The sequence below is a fragment of the Lynx canadensis genome, chromosome C2 (assembly GCF_007474595.2).
Source record: "Lynx canadensis isolate LIC74 chromosome C2, mLynCan4.pri.v2, whole genome shotgun sequence".
Lineage (NCBI taxonomy): Eukaryota > Metazoa > Chordata > Mammalia > Carnivora > Felidae > Lynx > Lynx canadensis.
This window is the reverse complement of record NC_044311.2, coordinates 113,408,679-113,428,943: the sequence shown is the minus strand read 5'-3', so window position 1 is coordinate 113,428,943 and position 20,265 is coordinate 113,408,679. Positions and strand designations below refer to the sequence as shown.

Here is a 20,265-nt window from a genome sequence, read left to right as displayed (position 1 = left end):
CCAAGGAGTAGTTTCATCACCCCACTTCTCCACTGGCCCAACCTTATTGATGCTAAAGGGTGATTCATTTGACACAATATTTACCTATGGCTCAGACAATAACAACGGCCTGCTCCATTTAAGAGCACATGTGCCAGTATTTAAAGGGTAAATGAGAGAGCCATTTTGTTTGGATTTTTTTTAGAAATCAGATATAAACAAAAGTGCATCATTGTTCCCTAAACTCTGAAACTATAAAATGTGGTGATAAACTCATCACCATATAATAATTCAGCTCCTTAAAAGTATCAATAAACAAACATCTTTTTCTCTATTAACACAACATGTACACAAAATGAGTCTATTTAAGTAGCAATAAAATTGAATGTAATACTTTGAAAGCAGTAAGTTTTATTTTTCACTTACAAATATAAATGTCCTTTTAATTTTAACTCACTCCAGTACGTCTCTTAGATAGTACTTCTCTCTACTCCAGACATTTATTGGTTCCTCTTTTGAAAACTAACATCCAGAGCATAAAATACTTTTTGTGGTGCCATAATTTGTTAAATAATGCTTTTGAAAGTGGCTGGGTGCCCAAAGAGTCCATGCAGAAATAAAATGCACTCAAACTGCTTCCAAATGTTTTCCTTTCCAGATATATCATGTCAGAAGCTGCCATTCCTCTCACACTGTCGCTATATCCAAGAAGCTATAATCATGCACCACCACGAGAATATCTTAGCAAACTACCCAAATTTACATCCAAGCCAATATTGAAAACGTAATAAAAAAACGTGTATGCTAAGTGAACCAGTAATCTAATAATACAAGAGGCTGAAACTGCTTTGGAATTAGCTCTGAAAAATACATTGATCGGGGCATTTTCAACAGTGAACAACACCTGCTAGCTCCCTTTTTCTCACTTTCTCTCTTTATAAAATCCATGAATCTCCTTCAGCAATTCTCACAGAATAGGATGTACCTCGACCCTCATTTTGAACTCAGTCTAATGGCTGCCATGGATGACCTAATGGTCAGCAGTAGTGAAAATGGTGGCACAGCAAGGGGCTGGGAGATTGTCGGTGGAGGTATTATTTTAGGCAATCTGGACAGGCCCAGTTCATGTGGCTTAAGAGTAATAAAATCAGACTTCTTTGAGCCTGTTTCTATTTTTCTCCCTTATTACCAGCAATGAGTGTTACCTCAGATCAGACCTGGAAGTTAATATGGTTCCTAAAGGCACCAAGCTTAAAAATGGGAATGGCCTCAATAAAAATTAAAAGATACATAAAACTGAATAAGGCCTGACTCTCTTCAAGCCCATTTCACACTTATGATCATATTTAGAGATAGATCCCAACACACTGTTATTAGTTTGCTTCAGGCCACAGTTGAATTTGCTGGCTCAGATCTAGGAGAATTAGGCCCACAGAAAATGAATGGTGAGTCAGTCTCTCCCTCAGAGAACATCATCCTTAGTTCTGTGCTGCACATTTCTCTTGGGCTCAAGCAGTCAAGATTGCTCTGCCCTTGAAATCTTCTCTCTCTTTGTCCCTTAAATGCATAAATGAGAGGACACATATAGAATACTGAAAGAAATGAAGTGGAGGGTATGTATGGAGGCCCCTTGTCTGGCTGTTTATGTCATTAAGTGTCCCCATCTGTCTGTCTGAGAATAAAGAGCATATGAGCTAGAGAGTATGGCTTTGCATGCCATAACACTTTTAAGGACTCTATTTTTGACTAACCCACTAAACCAATTACATGGATTTTGTCATTCCACCCTCAGAAGCTGCTCTCAAAACCATCAGTAACATTGTCATGAGTCAGGGAGATGTGGATGTGCTTTATACTTCCTGTGTTTACCTTCACAACTGACCCTGTATGCAGCATACCATGCCCAGTTCTGTCAGAAATAAAAATACAAAAATGAGAAACTCTTCAAAGAACTTATTGTAAGCTGTGTCATGAACAGAAACAATTATACAGCAAGGAAAAATGTAAGTGAGAGAGGGAAAAGGGCCAAGAAAGGTTGGAAGAGGCCTTATGTGAGTGAGTGAGTGAGTGTGCTTTGTATCAGATATTTTTTAAAACACTGTCTTGTATAATTGTCCTCATAACAGACTGTTTTCTACATGTTACTGAAATGGGAATTGAGGCTCAGGGAGTTGAAGTGACTTGAATACAGTCATCCAGGAGGCTGGGGCACAGCAATGTCTTGAAACAGAGCCCCTCTGACTTCAGCACCTGTGTGCTTTCCATGGCAGCTTTACTGCCTCCTGAGGGAGCACAGATGAGGGCGGATTATTCCAGCCGTGAGAAAACGGAAAGCCTCTTAAAAGAGATGGCATTTAATCAGGGCATTTAGAATGGGTCAGGCCAAGATAGGGCATTCTTTGTGTTGGAAGGAGTGAGCCACACATTTAAGTAACAATGAAAATTCTTATGTGTTTGGAGTAAAAAGTCAAGAATTTTTGAAACCATTTTTTTAACAAAAAATATCTTGGAGTGCCTGGGTTGCTCAGCGGTTGAGTGGCTGACTCTTGATTTCGGCTCAGGTCGTCATCCCAGGGTAAAGGGATCAAGCCCCACATCGGGCTCCACACTGAGCCTAGAGCCTGCTTGAGATTCTCTCTCCCTGACCCTCTCCCCTGCTTGCTTGCTCTCTCTATCTCTCTCTCTCAAAAAAAAAAAATAATAATGTGGTAATCAACATGTGAACATTACATTTAGGTGGTAAAATTCAGGTTGCAAATATAAGATAAACATCAAACAACACCATACTTTCAGTTTAACAGAAAGTATAACATTTTGGGGCACCTGGGTGGCTCAGTCAGTTGAGCGTCTGACTTCAGCTCAGGTCATGATCTTGAGGTTTATGGGTTCAAGCCCCGTGTCAGGCTCTGTGCTGACAGCTTGGAGCCTGGAGTCTGCTTCCGAGCCTGTGTCTCCCTCTCTGCCCTCTCCCCCACTATCACTTTGTCTCACTCTGTCTCTCAAAAATAAATAAATGTAAAAAAAATTTTTTAAAAAGAAAGTATAACATTTATGACAGTCATGCTTAACACCTAGGTTAGTACAGAAATGGGCAGGGATGTCATAGAGGTATGCAAAGATTTAACAGTTCAAAAACCCTTAGCACTTCTGAGAAAATATGAATGGGAAATATGTGGCAAATATTTCTGTAATATGGTAGTTTCAGTCCATTAGTGATCAGTATGCATTTAAAGTAACTGTAGCTGCTTTTGAACATGGAAAACTAGATTCAAAGTAAGTCTTTGCTCAACAAGCTAATGATAGTATGAATCCCTTATATTTAAAAGTATAGTTTAAATTTGAAAAGTTTAAGGTAAAGCATTTTTGTTTTTGTAGTAACTTTAAGACATTGACACTATGTTAATAAATAGGTACACTGCTGTGCAATTAATTCCATTACCATATTTTATATTTGTTGGTCATCATTAGCATAAATTTTATGCTTCAGAAGAACTAGATCAATCTAGCAAAATGGTGACAATTAATTTTCTTTTAAAGAGAGATTGACCAAATTTAAGGAAGAATTGATATCTCATTTTCAAATTACTGATACAAAATTACCAGAGAATAGTTATATATTTTGCCCAACATCCAATAATGCGCAAAAAGATTGCAAGATAGATGCATTTCCTGTTCAATTTCCAAAACTAAATAAAAACTTCCTGACTGAAAGCATTTACATTTTTCACTCTCTAAAGTAAACATTAGAAAACAAAGTACAAAAAAAAAAAATGATCTCTCAGCTTCTGAATAGCCCACTTAGTTACATAAAGTATTTTCTGTACCAACACTTTCTCAAATTCAAAAGATATTTACTTCCTAAGAATATGACAAAACCGTCTTCATTTCACATCATTTGGTCCGTTTCCATGGCAACACTGCGGGATTCCTTGGCTACTGTAAGTTGCATTAGTTGACTATGGAATTTCTCAATTTGCGTCTTGATCTTGGTCTGTTCTATACACCAAACAAACTAAATCATTTGTTATTTAATTCACAAACTCCCATCAGAATGTCTATATTTGAGAACCACACGTGTCTTGATAGGACTGACAAGGTCAGGGCCAAGAGACTGAATTCCTTTCCAGTCTGGTACAGCAGCATCTTGAGCCCATGATGGAATAGGAAAGGAGGCAAGGCCTGGACTGGAAGCAGTGCAACCTGGCCCACCTACCTCCGAAACCACACTTATTCCTTGGGTTTGAATTCATCAGTAGGGAGAATGTGAATTTTTTTAATGAGGAATAACATGATCTGAATTGAAAGGACTCAAGGATGTGTCCACCTAAGTGTCTACACCACGCAGGGAGGGACATGGAAGGAAATCCCACATGTTTACCTTGAGTGCAAATCGGCTACCTGGAAAAGTGGACATGTCTTTGCCACCACCACACCTTTATGGTACTACTTCAGTCATACACTTACGGTATCAGAATTGATGTAAAGTCATTGGAGTCTTGATTAGTTTTGTTCTCTATTGGCTATTCTCAATTATTTTCAAGACTTACTGTGTTCCTTGATTATTTTCAAGACCAAATTCTCGAAATGATAACTATTAAACCAAATTATCTTGTTATCTAATCCGTACCACATACATGTCAAATGAATACCATTCTTTTTTTTAGGGTTTTATTTAAATTCCGCTTAGTTAACATACAGTGTAATATTAGTTTCAAATATACAATACAGTGACTCGGTGCTTCCATACAATACCCAGTGCTCATCACAACAAGTGCACTCCTTAATCACCATCACCTATATCACCCCCCACCCACACCCACACCTACACCTCACTCTGGTAGCCATTAGTTTGTTCTCTGTGGTGAAGAGTCTGTTTCTTGGTTTGCCTTCTCTCCAAATCAGTACCGTTCTGACCTTAAAAAGCTAACAGGTCTTTGAAAGGAATTTCAATCACTTAGCCTTTAATGAGACATGTTTGGTATTATGTTTTAGCACATTTTTTGGTAGATAAGACAGCCAATGATGTTATCACCCATATCTGGAAGTGAAACTAAATCCATAAACATTCTCTTTCATGCTTTGTACATGAGAGACAACAGTGTGATACACCTGACAGCAAGGTACATGCTAGCAACCAATGACTAATCCCAACTGAAGGCAGCCTTAGAAAATTACAAAGAGGCAGAGGCAGCCTGCCTCATGACCTCTTTATCAAGTGTACAAACTTCCCTTTAATAATGTGACAGATATACCCACAGTTTATAAATATTAAATACATACCACACTCTGGCTGCAAAGCTAAATAGATCTAGCTCTCATACGCATGGATAAATGCTGCTTAGCAGCTCCTTAACTGACACCTTGGCACCCGAGGTAAAAAGCATTTTTATAAAAGAACATATAGGGTTTTGTTGTTGTTGCTGTTGGGTGTTGTTTAAAGAACATATGAAGTCTGACCCCAGAAAGAAAAGCTGGGTACCAGTCCGCTGACCATGGCCCTGTGTGGTGACTCCATCAGGAAGACATGCTTTTCAAGTACAGGTCACCCCTTCACCACTTCTTAGATAAAAGAACTCTAGAATTTAAATTTTTTTATTAGAATTTTACTTGTCCCTCATTCCTAAGTGCTTCTTCATAAGCACTTCGTGGAAAGTCACAAATCTCATTGAACTTTAATAATTATACACAGTTTTGAGGATATTTATATTATTAGAGTATACATGGTTTTAAAATCTCTGATATCAAGAAAACTCAGTCTGTTATTTATCCAAATAAAGTCAAACTGCCTTTGAACTATTCATATAAAGGTGGTTTTAATTCAACTCAATAAACATTACATCGAGCCCCCACTATGTGCAAGCTCTGGGACTGGACATACAGAGGAGAATAAAACATGCATGACTTGTCCCTGTTCTTCAGGGATCACATCCTAGTAGAAAAGACAGACATGTAAGCCAGAAGTCACCTGATGGCAGCCCACAGGCTGAACTCAGCTAAGAGGTATGTTTTTGATTTGATTTCTACAGTGTTGTTTAAAACATCTGAATTTGTTGCCCTTAGCCAGAACTTTCATTTGACCCAGTGCCTTTGTCATCAGTTATTTTTGGTCATCAATTTGACATACCTATTTATTATACCCGAAGGGCCATAAAGGCATTTGCATTTGGTATTGCAAAATTGTAAACAAATAAATAATGTATCTATGATAGTGTTCTACCTCTGTTCTAGTAGCTAAGACTAAATGGGGGCACAGAGGAAAGAATATGAGTTCTCCCTGGGTATGTCGGGCATGTTTTGACAGTAACCAGAGGCCAGAAGGGCTTTTCAAGAGGAAATGTCACGGAGGCATAGAGACATGCCATGGTAGGTCAAGTTTAGGGAATTAAAGAAGATAATATTTCTCTCTCACTATTGAACGCTTACTTTTAGCCGCTAACAGGCACTTCCCATGATGTGCAGTAAATCAGTATAAGTGATATGTTTATTATTAGCTCCATTTTTCAGATGAAGAAATTATCAGAGAAGCTATATAATTTACCCTAGATGAATCATCTGGTGAATGGTAGAATCAAAATTCTGGTCTCAAGCCTAGGCATTTTCAAAAAACTGATGAATGTGTTGGCATATTGCAAATTTAGTCAGGACAGTTTTTTAATAATTAAGATTCCAATTCCCACCACATACAAACATAGGTAAGACCACTGGACATAATCCGTATTTGGGGAAAATATAATTCAATGTAACAAATGGGATAAAAATTATGTAAACAGATTTTTAGAACTTAAAGGAAATTTGGCTAAGTGCTAGTCCAAGTTCATCATTTTACAGATAAGGAAACTCAGACATTTAAAACATTTGTTTTTAAAGAGTCAGAGAATGTCTACTTTAAATATAAATTTAAAAATACTTTAATAAATGTCTTTTTTAATCAGCTTCAGAATATCTTAATTCTCTTTGTTAATGCTAGCTTTAAAAAATACAACCACCATAATTTTATCATGCATATCCTAAAAGTTTAAAAATAACTCAAGGAAAGCTACAAATTTCTTTTTAAAAGCATTGCAGAAATAACTCATAAAAATCCAGCCATGAAACTACCCTTTTTGCTTCAATACTTTTATTGTGACCTATTGAAAAACAACAGGATGATAAATCTATAAAATTCATATTGCAGTGACCTGAAGGATTTAAAAAAAAGCCAAAAACAAACAGTAATGGTTGCATGATCTTTAATTGTATTTGGTGCTGCAGAATCTTCATGGAGATTAGCTGTGTAGCTAGCTAAAGAGGAAAACATGAATTTAGTTGTAGGCATATTTCCATTTATAATAATTTAGGAAATGAAAAGATTTTGTAATTGTAACTTTGGCTTAGCTTAGTTAGAATCATTTCCTGAAAATAACAGTGTCCTATCAAAAATCGATTTCCTCTTTTTGTTTTTTTTTTAATATGAAATTTATTGACAAATTGGTTTCCATACAACACCCAGTGCTCATCCCAAAAGGTGCCCTCCTCAATACCCATCACCCACCCTCCCCTCCCTCCCACCCCCCATCAACCCTCAGTTTGTTCTCAGTTTTTAACAGTCTCTTATGCTTTGGCTCTCTCCCACTCTAAGCTCTTTTTTTTTTTTTCCTTCCCCTCCCCCATGGGTTCCTGTTAAGTTTCTCAGGATCCACATAAGAGTGAAACCATATGGTATCTGTCTTTCTCTGTATGGCTTATTTCACTTAGCATCACACTCTCCAGTTCCATCCACGTTGCTACAAAAGGCCATATTTCATTCTTTCTCATTGCCACGTAGTATTCCATTGTGTATATAAACCACAATTTCTTTATCCATTCATCAGTTGATGGACATTTAGGCTCTTTCCATAATTTGGCTATTGTTGAGAGTGCTGCTATGAACATTGGGGTACAAGTGCCCCTATGCATCAGTACTCCTGTATCCCTTGGATAAATTCCTAGCAGTGCTGTCATCATCAAGACAGCATGGTATTGGCACAAAAACAGACACACAGACCAATGGAATAGAATAGAAACCCCAGAACTAGACCCACAAACGTATGGCCAACTCATCTTTGACAAAGCAGGAAAGAACATCCAATGGAAAAAAGACAGCCTCTTTAACAAATGGTGCTGGGAGAACTGGACAGCAACATGCAGAAGGTTGAAACTAGACCACTTTCTCACACCATTTACAAAAATAAACTCAAAATGGATAAAGGACCTAAATGTGAGACAGGAAACCATCAGAACCTTAGAGGAGAAAGCAGGAAAAGACCTCTCTGACCTCAGCCGTAGCAATCTCTTACTCGACACATCCCCAAAGGCAAGGGGATTTCCTCTTTTTGTACTAGAAATGTATGTTGTAGTCCAAGCAAAAAACAAACAAAAAAAATAGGTGCTTCAAAATATTTACTGAACAAATGAATAAGTGCATGAATGAGTTATTTATGAATGTAATAGTTCCCTTTCACATGTTAGGCCTAATTGATGATAATTAGGTCTCATCTAGGCTGTTGGCCTAGGAAGCAGTTGAACAGGCTCAGTACTCCTTTAGATCCTCGCAAGATATTTGCCAAAGGAGCAATTTATTACTTTTCATCTAATCATTTTTTCAATCCACTTATTCCATTTGCCTTTATTGAAACCCTACTCTGTGCAACTTCTGATCAAGTTAAAGCAGAAAATGTTGGGGTCCCAGCTAGCCCACCTACAACACCACGATGAGGCAGGTATCTTTTCTCCACCAAACTAGGCACAGCAGCTTAGTTTTTCCTGCATGTTATTAAGTAAAGAGAATTAAAGATTTCTTTGGAGTAAAAAAAAAAAAAATGTGTTCTTTAAATGCCTTTTTTTTTAAAATGGCTTCTTACTGTTTCTGGTCTTCCTTCAATGGTCATATAACTCTTAGAGTCTGAGGCTTCAACCACCATCACAAAAAATTAGGAAGCATATGTTCAACAAACAATGAGCTTATGGTTTTGTTTTGTTTTGTTTGTACTTCTCTTGGTAGAAGAGAGAATGTGTACTCTATAAATTTTTGGAACAGAAATAGAAGAGAGGCACACAGGAGAGAAAACATGAGATACACTAGGACTGGAAGGAAACACACTTTCTGACACAGGATGAGTGGAATGGACAGGTAGACAAACAGCAGGTAGATAGACATACGGATGGATAGGCAGGCATATGTATAAATAGAGAACGAGTAGAGACTCTTTGAACGTTCTGAAGTGAGAATTCCTCAAGAAAAATAGCCCTTGAGATAGCCTTTGGTTTAACAGACTATGTTATCGTTGAACTTTGCTCATTCACACTGTAGCTCAGAGGTACCATCATTAACCTAAACCACGCAGTCATGTAGTAGCTACCATATGCCTGTTAAAGAACTGAATACTGGATACTTAAGGCTGAAGAAAGGATCTCTACTCTGATGCATACATACTCAATTCTCAACTCTCCAAAATTTTAGTCATTTTCAGTAGACATGTTTGAGCCAAAACTCTCTACTATGTGAATACTAATTTGTTTATGTTATATATTTATTCAGATATACTTTGTTACCTTTTATATTATTATAAAACACAAAATACAAAAGGAATAAAATTATTTTGACATAATATTCATTTTATATACTAACAGCATAAAATGTATCACTGTAGGATCTGATGTTTAAGTTCAGCTTATTTTGACACTTGACTTCAAATAATACTCATACCACACATGCACAATATACACTATATGCTACATATTTAGGACTTTTTGTGATTTCTTTTTGTATCAGTGTAGATCATCCTTGCATCACATTATAGTTGACAAAGAGCTCTTTTTAGCAGTTGGAGACGTGGCTTTTCCGTTTTCTGTGTGTTCTGTGTGTTTGCTTGGACCTTGACTACCTATTTTCTAATGTATACACAAGGTTGAGAACCACTGTATAAGGAACAACATGGCTTCTGGGATGCCTGCCTGAGGCCAGGTGAAATCAAGGCCTTGCCCTAATTGTTCAAGCTCATGAAGTAAATGTTTTCCTTCATAAATACTTCAGCATTTTTCTCACTGTTTTATTGTTTAAACAAGCATTCTCCAAAATTCTCTGAGTATACACCTCTAACAATAAAAATATTGAGCATTATACATGGGGAGTATTATGCATATATTTTATTTACAATTTATTTAATACACATGGGCGCATATATTTCCAGTTTACAATTCTAAACTGTATTTAACTGCGTCTAGGTGTTCTCTTTCTACACATAGGTCAAAATGTGTATCTGCAAAAACAAAACAAGATGGCGACGATTTGAAGTAGCCACATGTGAAAAAAATTCATTATTATAGGGATATTTCCTTTATTAAATTTTTCAGACAAAATTAAATTACTGATGCATGATCTTCAAAGAAGAGATTTTTGTCTGTTCGGTTTTTGTGTATGTGAGTGGTGGAGGGCAGTAGTTCTGCATTAGAAAACTTAATCAGCCTACCTCGGTTTCTCACCCAAAGAGATTTCTTTTTTAAAAAAGAAATTAGGACCATTTAAGGATATTGTCTTATATTTATGATTATTTACTTTAACCCTTACAAGCAACCTCATGAGGTAGGGTCAATTGTTATTTTCACTTTACGTATAAGGAAATTAAGGCATAGAGTTTAAAGTCATAGTCAACTTTTTACACAAATTCTTAATGATATTGAATGTCCAATGTAAAGTTATTTCAAAGAGATCACTGCAATATCAAAATAAAATTTTGTTTCATTTGGTTTAAGTGTTAAATATATTTTACTATAACTCATTGAAAACTGGTTACTCTATAGACCACATTACTTTCAGATAATCTGGGCAATCAGAATCCTCCATTAATTGATCAGACCAGATGTCAAAATTCGGGCCATGTCAACTTCTGCTTTTTTTACGCTGTGGTTACTAGCAACCATTATTTTAAGGATGCTTTACTCTCAGACAACGTTTCTCAGTGGTGTTACTAGCATTTTGAGGGAAATGCTCCTTTGTGCAGTGGGTATACCAGTTATTGCGATGCCTTTGGTTCACATGCGGACCCTCACTTGCTAAATAATGTCTTTCCCCAGTCATAATTTGCAGTACTCCCTAAGCAACCTTGACAACCACTGAACTACTGAAGGACGGATAAATTAACTCCTGCAGCCAGTAACTTATGTTAATTTACCTTATACCAGTAGTTAATAGTGTCTTTTGTTAGTGTGATACTCAGAAGTGTTTGGAATTATATTTGAGTAGTGTTGCCAGAGTTAGCAAATAAAAATACAGGACACCTGATTATCTGGTAACTCTACATTAGAGATAATATAATGCTAGTGTCCTATCCTGGTGTCTCTTTAACTCACCGAGTCCAGATCACTAACAAATTGGAAACTCACTTGTTTGAGATTTAGAAAAGCATGTGTGAAGTGACACATCTTATATTTCAAATTTGTAGTGGCTAAAGGAATACTTTCATCAAATAAAAATCTAATTTATATTGACAAAGAGTCTGTTGAATGCACGTAAAAACAAAATACTGATGGACATTTATATTTATCCTGCTACAGGTGTTTGATGTTGTTCATTCTTTAGCTACAATATAATTAATAAGTTCCACAATTGCTTATTTATTTTGTTGTTGTTGTTTTGTTTGTTTTATTTTAAATCCACTATAGTTTACATACAGTGTAATATTAGTTTCAGGTGTCCAATATAGTGATTCAACACTTCCATACAACACCCAGTGTTCATCACAAGTGCACTCCTTAATCCCCATCACCTATTTCACCCGTCGCCCCACCCACCTCCCCTCTGATAGCCATCAGTTTGTTCAGTATAGTTAAGAGTGTGTTTCTTGGTTGGTGTCTCTCTTTTTTCTTTGCTACAATTACGTATTAAAAAAAAAAAAATAAAGACAGCGAGGGCCAGCAACTTAAGCAGTAGAGCAAACCAGACTAAAATTACTTCATATCAAATCCCAGAAGGTTCCTGAACTTAATTTCTTGTAGATTAAGAGATAAGGGAATTATAACAAATAAATTCAGCTTCATTATTCAATTGTGAAAACAGAGCTATAATGTTTCATGCAATCTCTATTGACATGACTGACCCTAAGGAGGAAACTGATAAGGCATTATTATCACATAATATCATATTTTAATTGAATACGTATTCATGTACACCAGCTTTTCTGTTTGTTTCATATATTAAAAAATGACAGTCCCTTAAGGAAGAAATGCCACAATAAATGAAAGGCCTTTTAACCCACAGTAAAGAAACATCACAAAGCCATTATGAATGATGCAGCAGGTTTAGGAAAATGAAAGCTGCTATTAAATATGACAGGCTGTCACAACAATAGAAATAGTAATCAATGTAATCATAGCAATAAAATAATATTTGTATTTTGTTTCTTTCAAGGAGTTAAAATAATGGACATCTTTTCTAAGTTAACAATTTCACATAATATGGCAAAATAATAGAAAGATAAAAATCTCTAAATCTGAAGCATATTAAAATTATTTAAAGTCTGCTCTACACACTTTTGTTTTTCTCAAAATTTCTTTTGAGATAATTGCATTTATATTCTTTTTTCTTTCCTGTGCATGATTATGTTCTTTTGTTTTTTTGTTTGTTTGTTTGTTTGTTTTTTACAATCTAGTATTCTTTTTTCTAAGTTTGTTTGTGTGTTTGTTTGCTTTTGAGCGAGTGTGCACACAAACAGGGGAGGGGCAGAGAGAGGGAGAAAGAGAGAATGGCAAGCAGGCTCTGCCCTGGACTCAAACTGAACGAACCATGAGATCATGACCTGAGCTGAAATTAACCAACTTAACCAATTGAGCCACCCAGGTGCCCCTACAATCTCATATTCTTGAACCAAACTTCTTATCACTTGGCTTCAATAAGTCCATAATCAGCTAGAATTGGAATATTTCTGTTTTTACCACCTATCATAAAATCTGAATTTCTTATAATTATTTTCTCTGTTGTAAAATCACCACTTCTTTTGTAACTTTAAGAATACAGTATAAATATATAATTGTCTCTACCTGGTATTCAGTAATGCTCCGTGGTGATGGGTACTTTCTCAGACAGTGTTGAAACATTGCAACGTGGAAAATGCCTTGCATGGGAAACATTGTACATGAGGAAATATTTGTGCTCAATGATATATACACCCCATGTAATAGAAAAGGAGAAATTAGATTCATTGTTCATCAAAAGTTCCCTCAGAACTACTGCTTGGCACTTTAGCCACATCTCTTCATGTTTAAGGGACTCAAACTCTGCTGGACCTTTCCACTAAAGCCTCATAAAATCAACAGCAAAACCAGCTTAATTACAGCATTTGATTTTCTTTCCATGCTTTCTTTATTCCAATGCACAATAAATAGGCCTCACCCATTAAAATATACATTGTAACTTCGCTTTCTAAGCATTTCTAAAGATCTAAGAAATCCTGGCTTTTCTTTAGCATCAGCTCTTTCTGTAGAAGCAAGTTGTATAGAATGTGTTATACCAGGTCCCTTTAATCCTGGTCAGATTTCAAAGAGGCTATGAATTTTAACATATTTTAGGTGCGAAATTTGTGTCAAGGAACAGAGTGAAGTCTCTTCAAAAATGTAAGACTTGCTAAAACTGAGCCTGAGAGGATTGATTCAAGGTCTTTTTATTTGAAAACTGCTGGGCCTGATTGGAGCTTCAGGGGCCCCAAATGATGTGCATTCCTTATAACCATCAGTGTAACTTGCTTTTAGAGTGTTACTGTGATTAAACTTAGATATACCATATCAATTACCAGTACTGCCCATGCACTGATAGTGCATGTATATTAAATTTTCTTCTAAATGATTTTAGTGTCTTTCAGGTCATTGAGATACCAAATTATAATGCTGTTATTCCAAACTGAAGGGTTTCTGATTCATATTCAGAGAATAGCAATCTCCCAAATAGGAAATGGCTCATTATTTATTTTTAATCTACACTGGGAAGATTTTGTCCTAGGAGTCTGCCACCTAAGTGACATCACTTCCCTTTTTCATGCCTTAGTTTGCTAGTCTATAAATGAGAATTTTTTGACTGGATGACCTATGATGTCTTTTCCAGCTCTGACATTCTTTTATTCACAATTCATGATATAATCTTATGAATAAACTTCCAAGTGGTTTCCTGTTGGGTTTTTTTGCTTCACAGTAGCCTTCTTAAAAGTGAAAAAGCATGTGGTTCTACCTTTGCAAACTCTGTCTTCTCCCTAATAGAAAGGTGTAACAAATTAAGAATTGTGGATATGGATTTCCTTACCGCTATTTCAAAAACATATATAATTGCTGGGTGGTGTAAAAGCTTTCCTCATTTTAAGCATCACTGCTGATAGACCTAAAGCAAAACACTGCTTCTTCCAGTGCAGCTTTGATCTCAGATCCCGCTGTGGCTGTCTCCTGCATGTCTGTCACTCATGTGGACGACTCTGCAAATAGACAACCTCAGTGACTTTTATTTATATCTGCTTTGTCAAATGTAGGTTTAGAAATTTTATCTTCACATTCTACTACTTGTACATCGTTTGGAATTGTAACTAGTTAAGAGTACTTTCTTTTCAAAACCTAAGTTGATTTTTTTTTTAATTATGAATAAAAATGCATTCATTCCTTTTAATTTTATAGCTTCCTTGTAAGGTTTGATGTTTTTATTAATGATAGGATTTTTTTTCCCCAGTTAAATGATCAACAGCTTTTCCACAAATAGATTTTGATTAATGTCCATTTTTATCTCTTAAAAGGATCCTTCCCGGCCATTGGGGTGGAGGCGTTTTGCCCCAGCTTCCTGAGGGCAGGGTTTTTAAATAGCATCCAGGCCCCGCATCCAGTGCCAGGGGGAGGATCTCTGCCCCCCAGGATTCCTGCTGGTAGGTATTTCAGGTGAAGTTTTCTGCCACCATATACAGCACAGGACTGTGCTCACAACTGAAAGATACACAATACAGAAATAAATATTTCTAAGATATATTGTTGAAAGAAAATACAAGTGACCTTTCTTTAATGCAGGGACCACATTTATAATATCTAATGCCATGAAAGTGGTAAAAGGAAGTGGAAGACAGATCTGTAACCTGAACACCCAGTTAGCATACTGCTGCTGCCTCCTCTAGAATAATTTTTACATAAATAAGGACTAGAGCTTCAGATCTCAAATTTTATAACTCAAGAATAAAAATAAGATAAAGTAGAGCTACTTTGCCACTTGGAATTCACTAGAAAAGAGAATTAAAAACAGCATTATTGACAGGCAATTCCATGTTTGAGCAAGTTTATAGAGATTTAATTAAAGTTTAATTTTACTAAAGAGAAATGATTGGAAGAAAAGCCAGAAAGTAGCAAATTTGAAACTTGAAGAACTTTTTTGAAAAAGAAAATTAATGCACAGTTTCCCCTTAAACATGTCAGTCTGACCAAAGCTGTATTTTATCAATGAAAGAAAGAAAATACAGGGAATTGAGCATTTTTCTTCATGTTTATTTATTTATTTTGAGACACAGAGAAACAGAGAGCAAGTGAGAGAGGAGCACAGGCTCTAGGCTGACAGCACTCCAGGGCTTGATCCTACCAACCATGAGATCACGGCCTGAACCAAAATCAAGAGCTGGATGTCTAACTGACTGAGCCAGGCAGGCACCCCAGAAATCGAAAATTTTAAAATGCAATTTCAGGGGCGCCTGGGTGGCTCAGTTTGGTGAAGCATCTGACTTCAGCTCAGGGCATGATCTCATGGCTCATGAGTTTGAGCCCCTTGTCAGGCTCTGTGCTGACAGCTCAGAGCCTGGAGCCTGCTTCGGATTCTGTGCCTCTTCCTCTCTCTGTCCCTTCCCCACTCACTCTCTGTGTCTGTCTCACAAAATGAATAAACATTAAAAAAATTGGTAAAAAATACTTTTAAAAAATGAAATGAAATAATGAAATGAAATGAAATGAAATGAAATGAAATGAAATGAAATGAAATGAAATGAAATGAAACGAAATGCAATTTCAAAGTTTAGTAAATCACTTTCTGGATTATCCATGATATTATTTCAGAAACAAATTGTTTTTTTCCCTGCCAATTTATAAAATATCAAGCTGCCTTCTTCTGTTGTATAAAAGATATAAACCCACTTTATATTTTATATGTGTCTTAGAGAAATAGAATTAGGGTATTGATTCTTGGAGTTTTGTTTTGTTTTGTTTTTTGAGAGAGAGAAGCAGAGGGCGAGGGAGAGAGAGAATCTTAAGCAGGCTCCACGCCCAGTGGGCATGTCATGGGCCTCAGTCTCACAACCATGAGATCATGACCTGAGCTGAAATCAAGAGTCGGACCCTTAACCAACTGAGCTACCCAAGCGCCCCTTGGAGCTTTATTTATTGTAATTCTAGGGGCACCTTGGTGGCTCAGTTTCTTAAGTGTCTGACTTGATTCTGACTCAAGTCATGATCTCATAGTTCATGAGATCCAGCCCACGTCAGCCCCCCCACTGGGTGTGGAGCCTGCTTAAGATTCTCTCTCCTTCGCCTTCTGCCCCTCTCCCTGCTGTATCAAAAACATTTTTTTTAATTAGTGTAATTGTGCTGTTTTTTAGTCATAATTGTGCCACAAATTATGGTGATGACATCAATGTATTCAGGAGGGCTGGCCCAGCCAACCAATCCTGGGAATGTTTGAAGACACTAGGAAATCCAATAAAAACAAAATTCCAACATGCACATTTCTTGCTTTTCTTAACAATATTATACCAACAAGGCCTAACATTATTACATTTCTATTTTTCTGTTGCCCTTCAATTACCCTTGCCTTCTTAATTAAAACATACAAAATAGCAAATCGTAAATATGCTTTGATGTCGTTTGGTTTTATCATTGGACAATTACCGATATGGTTGGAGGCTTTGTGGCCAGCAATGCCACTGATACAGTAGGAACCAAAACTACATGAATTTAAAACTAGCAGTTTTAATTCTAATGAGTGCCACTTTTTTTTCCTCTTTAGAAACAAAAATGGTATCAGTTGCTCAGAAATGTTACTATTTTTACTGTTGGTGGTGATGGGGGTATTGCAAAAGACACAAAATAAAAATCTATGTAAGCTAAGCTCTCAGAGCTGCAAATATAAAAAGGCAGTTTTCACATATATTATTAATATCTCAGTGATTAGAATTGAGGAATGGATGATTTGTAGTTTAATAGCTTAATCCTTAACTCTTAATGACAAATCTCAGTGGATTTAGGTATGTTTGGCAGAAATGACATTACAAAGTTCAGAAGTAACTTGAATTATTCAGCATTACTGCTAAAAATAAATAAATAAATAACCCTTGTCATTTAGCCACTGAGAATAATAGAAGAAAGATGATGTTTCTATAGCACATACACAGAAGCAACTTTCTAGAGAGAGATCTGAAAGAACACTCTAGCACTCTGTTCTTCTAGGCTTTAAGCCAAATTTGCCTCCAGCTTTCATAGGAAAGAAAACTCAGTTCAGTTTCCATGACTTACATACAAATCAGGTGTAACAAAATTGCTTCATAAAAAATTTATAGATCTAAACTTGTTCCTGTTCCCTCAAACTGAAATTAACTCAACTCACTTTTCCTGGCTTATATCACTTTGATAAGTGATCCCTGTACATTTCCTCTGGCACTATTCAGTAATGACTGCTACAATTTCAAAGGTAATTTTTATCCTCTTACATTCATCTATAGGTTATTTCCCGAGAATTTCCTTTATAATTTTGTGTAAAGGAGAATGAAGTAGTAATCATGAGTTTTTATTCTTTCATATTTTTTAAAAGTATTTCTTTGCTATCTAATAAATGAACTCATCACCCATTAGGTTTAGGACATCATCAAGAAAATAGTTACTCCCTTGACCTGTACGGTGGCACTTTGAACAGTTGGCCAATGTTTGATGGCGACTGGGCAGCAATCAATTTGCTTTATCCCAATTGATTCTTTGTCACAGTACTTTGAGGGTCTCAAAAGACATTAGCTATGTGATTCAAGGAAATCACAAAGCCTGTTCTAATGATGGTGCTAATTTAGTTCCCAGTTACTTATCTTAATCGAATTTAAATGAGATACACGATGATGTTTCTTATAAAATCATTTATTTGTATTCATGTCGCACTATGCTATCAAGGAACAGTGTTTATATAGTACTTATTTTTTTAAGTCTATTTATTTAATTTGAGAGAGAGACAGAGAGCACACACACACACACATGGGAGGGGTAACGAGTGAGAGAGGGAATACCAAGCAGGCTCTGCTCTGTCAGCGCAGAGCCCAATGGGGCAGTTGCACTCATGAACTGTGAGATCATGACCTGAGCCAAAACCAGGAGTGGGACTCAACCCACTGAGCCACCCAGGTGCCCCTATAGTACTTATTTTTGCACTAACTGCAATGAATCATTTAATTATGAGACCCAGAAAGCAGACAAGCCTAAAATCAGTATTTATTTAACTATTGTCAATTGTTTATACTGTCTGTATGACCTTTTTTATTTCTAGAAAGGTCGTAGTAAAGAGTTATCTTTCTTAGTTTCAAATAGAGAAAAATGCCAGAAACTAATTGACTGAAAATTAAATAGCAAGTATATTCATATATTTATTTTCTTTCTTTTTTTAAATTTATTTAAATTCAAGTTAATTAACATATAGTGTAGTACTGGTTTCAGGGGTAGAATTTAGTGATTCATCACTTACGTATAACACCCACTGCTTATCCCAACAAGTGCCCTCCTTAATGCCCATCACCCGTTTAGCCCAATCCCCCCCAACCTCTCCTCCAGCAACCCTCAGTTTGTTCTCTATAGTTAAGAGTCTCTTATGGTTTGCCTCCCTCCCTGTTTTTATCTTATTTTTCTTTCCCTTCCCCTATGTTCATCTCTTTTGTTTCTTAAATTCCACATATGAATGAAATCATATGATATTTGTCTTTGACTGACACACTTATTTCACTTACACTCTAGTTCCATCTAGATACATTGTTGCAAATGGCAAGATTTCATTCTTTTTGATCACCCAGTAATATTCTTTGATGCAGTGCCTTTCAAGCAGTAGTTACTCAATAAAGTAAGAAAAGTCACAGGAGAGAAGAAGAGACAAGAGGAGAGAAGGAAAGAGAGAAGGAAGCTGAGAGAGGAGAAGGTAGAATGGCAGAACTGATATTATATTTTTTAATGCAAAGTCTTCCCCTGCTGTATACCTCCTTATTAAAGTCAAATTTGGGGCACCTGGGTGGCTCAGTTAGTTAAGGGGCTGACTTCAGCTCAGGTCGTGATCTCAGAGTTCATGAATTCAAGCCCTGCATCTGGCTCTCTGCTGTGAACACAGAGCCTGCTTCAGATCCTCTGTCCTCCTCTCTCTCTCTGCCCCTCTCCCACTAATTCTTTCTCTCTCTCACTCTCTCACTCTCTCTCTGAAAAATACATAAACTTTAAAAAATTAGAATCAAATTCTACCTCTCTGAAAAGAAGTAATGCCCCTTTTCTAAATGTATAATCAGGCACATACTCTAAAATGGAAATAAATTGTCCTCTTTAATACATGTAGTTATTTCTTTTTTTAATTTTTTAATGTTTATTTATTTTCAAGAGAGAGAGAGATAGAGCATGAACAGAGGAGGGGCAGAGAAAGAGGAAAACACATAGAATCTGAAGCAGGCTCCAGGCTCTGAGCTGTCAGCACAGAGCCCGACATGGAGCTAGAACTCACAGACTGCGAGATCATGACCTGAGCTGAAGTTGGATGCTTAAACAACTGAGCAAGCCAGGTGCCTCCATCAAGTTATTTCTTTGATTTAATTCTGTAGGCATACAGTATCTGAAAGTAGGATGGAACATTTTTATCTATCACAGAGCACTGATTACAAATAGGGTCTTAGATTTGTGGCTTATCGTATGACAGACTCTGCCTCTACCCAAACCCTTTATGTTTTTGGCGATTTCATACGTATAGCATATACAAATAAAACCAGCATAATAAAGTTATTGAGAAATAAAATTACACAGTTACAATGATAGGATAATATATGGACGTTTCCTGATTTATTCTTTTCTGTCACTGCACAGCAATAACTATCTGACATCGTGTAGTATCTTAAATTTACACTAAGATCCAGACATTACAATGTGTCTTAAAAACTAGACCTACTTATAAAATATAAAAGCATACTCATTATCTAATATTTACTCAGAAAATAATAACCTAGGTTAGTAGGTTTAGATCATCGAAATTCTAGATTACATATTTTAGCA

The 20,265-nt window shown here is 36.3% G+C and overlaps 1 protein-coding gene across 1 annotated transcript in view; it reads left to right on the top strand.

The window, feature by feature from the left end:
* Positions 1-20,265, top strand: part of LOC115523939 (ephrin type-A receptor 6) — a 267,647-nt gene that overhangs the window by 113,223 nt on the left and 134,159 nt on the right. Inside the window, exon 8 of the mRNA XM_032594591.1 lies at positions 14,763-14,888. Within this exon, the coding sequence (XP_032450482.1) occupies positions 14,763-14,888 (126 nt within the window). The remainder of the gene's footprint in view (positions 1-14,762; positions 14,889-20,265) is intronic.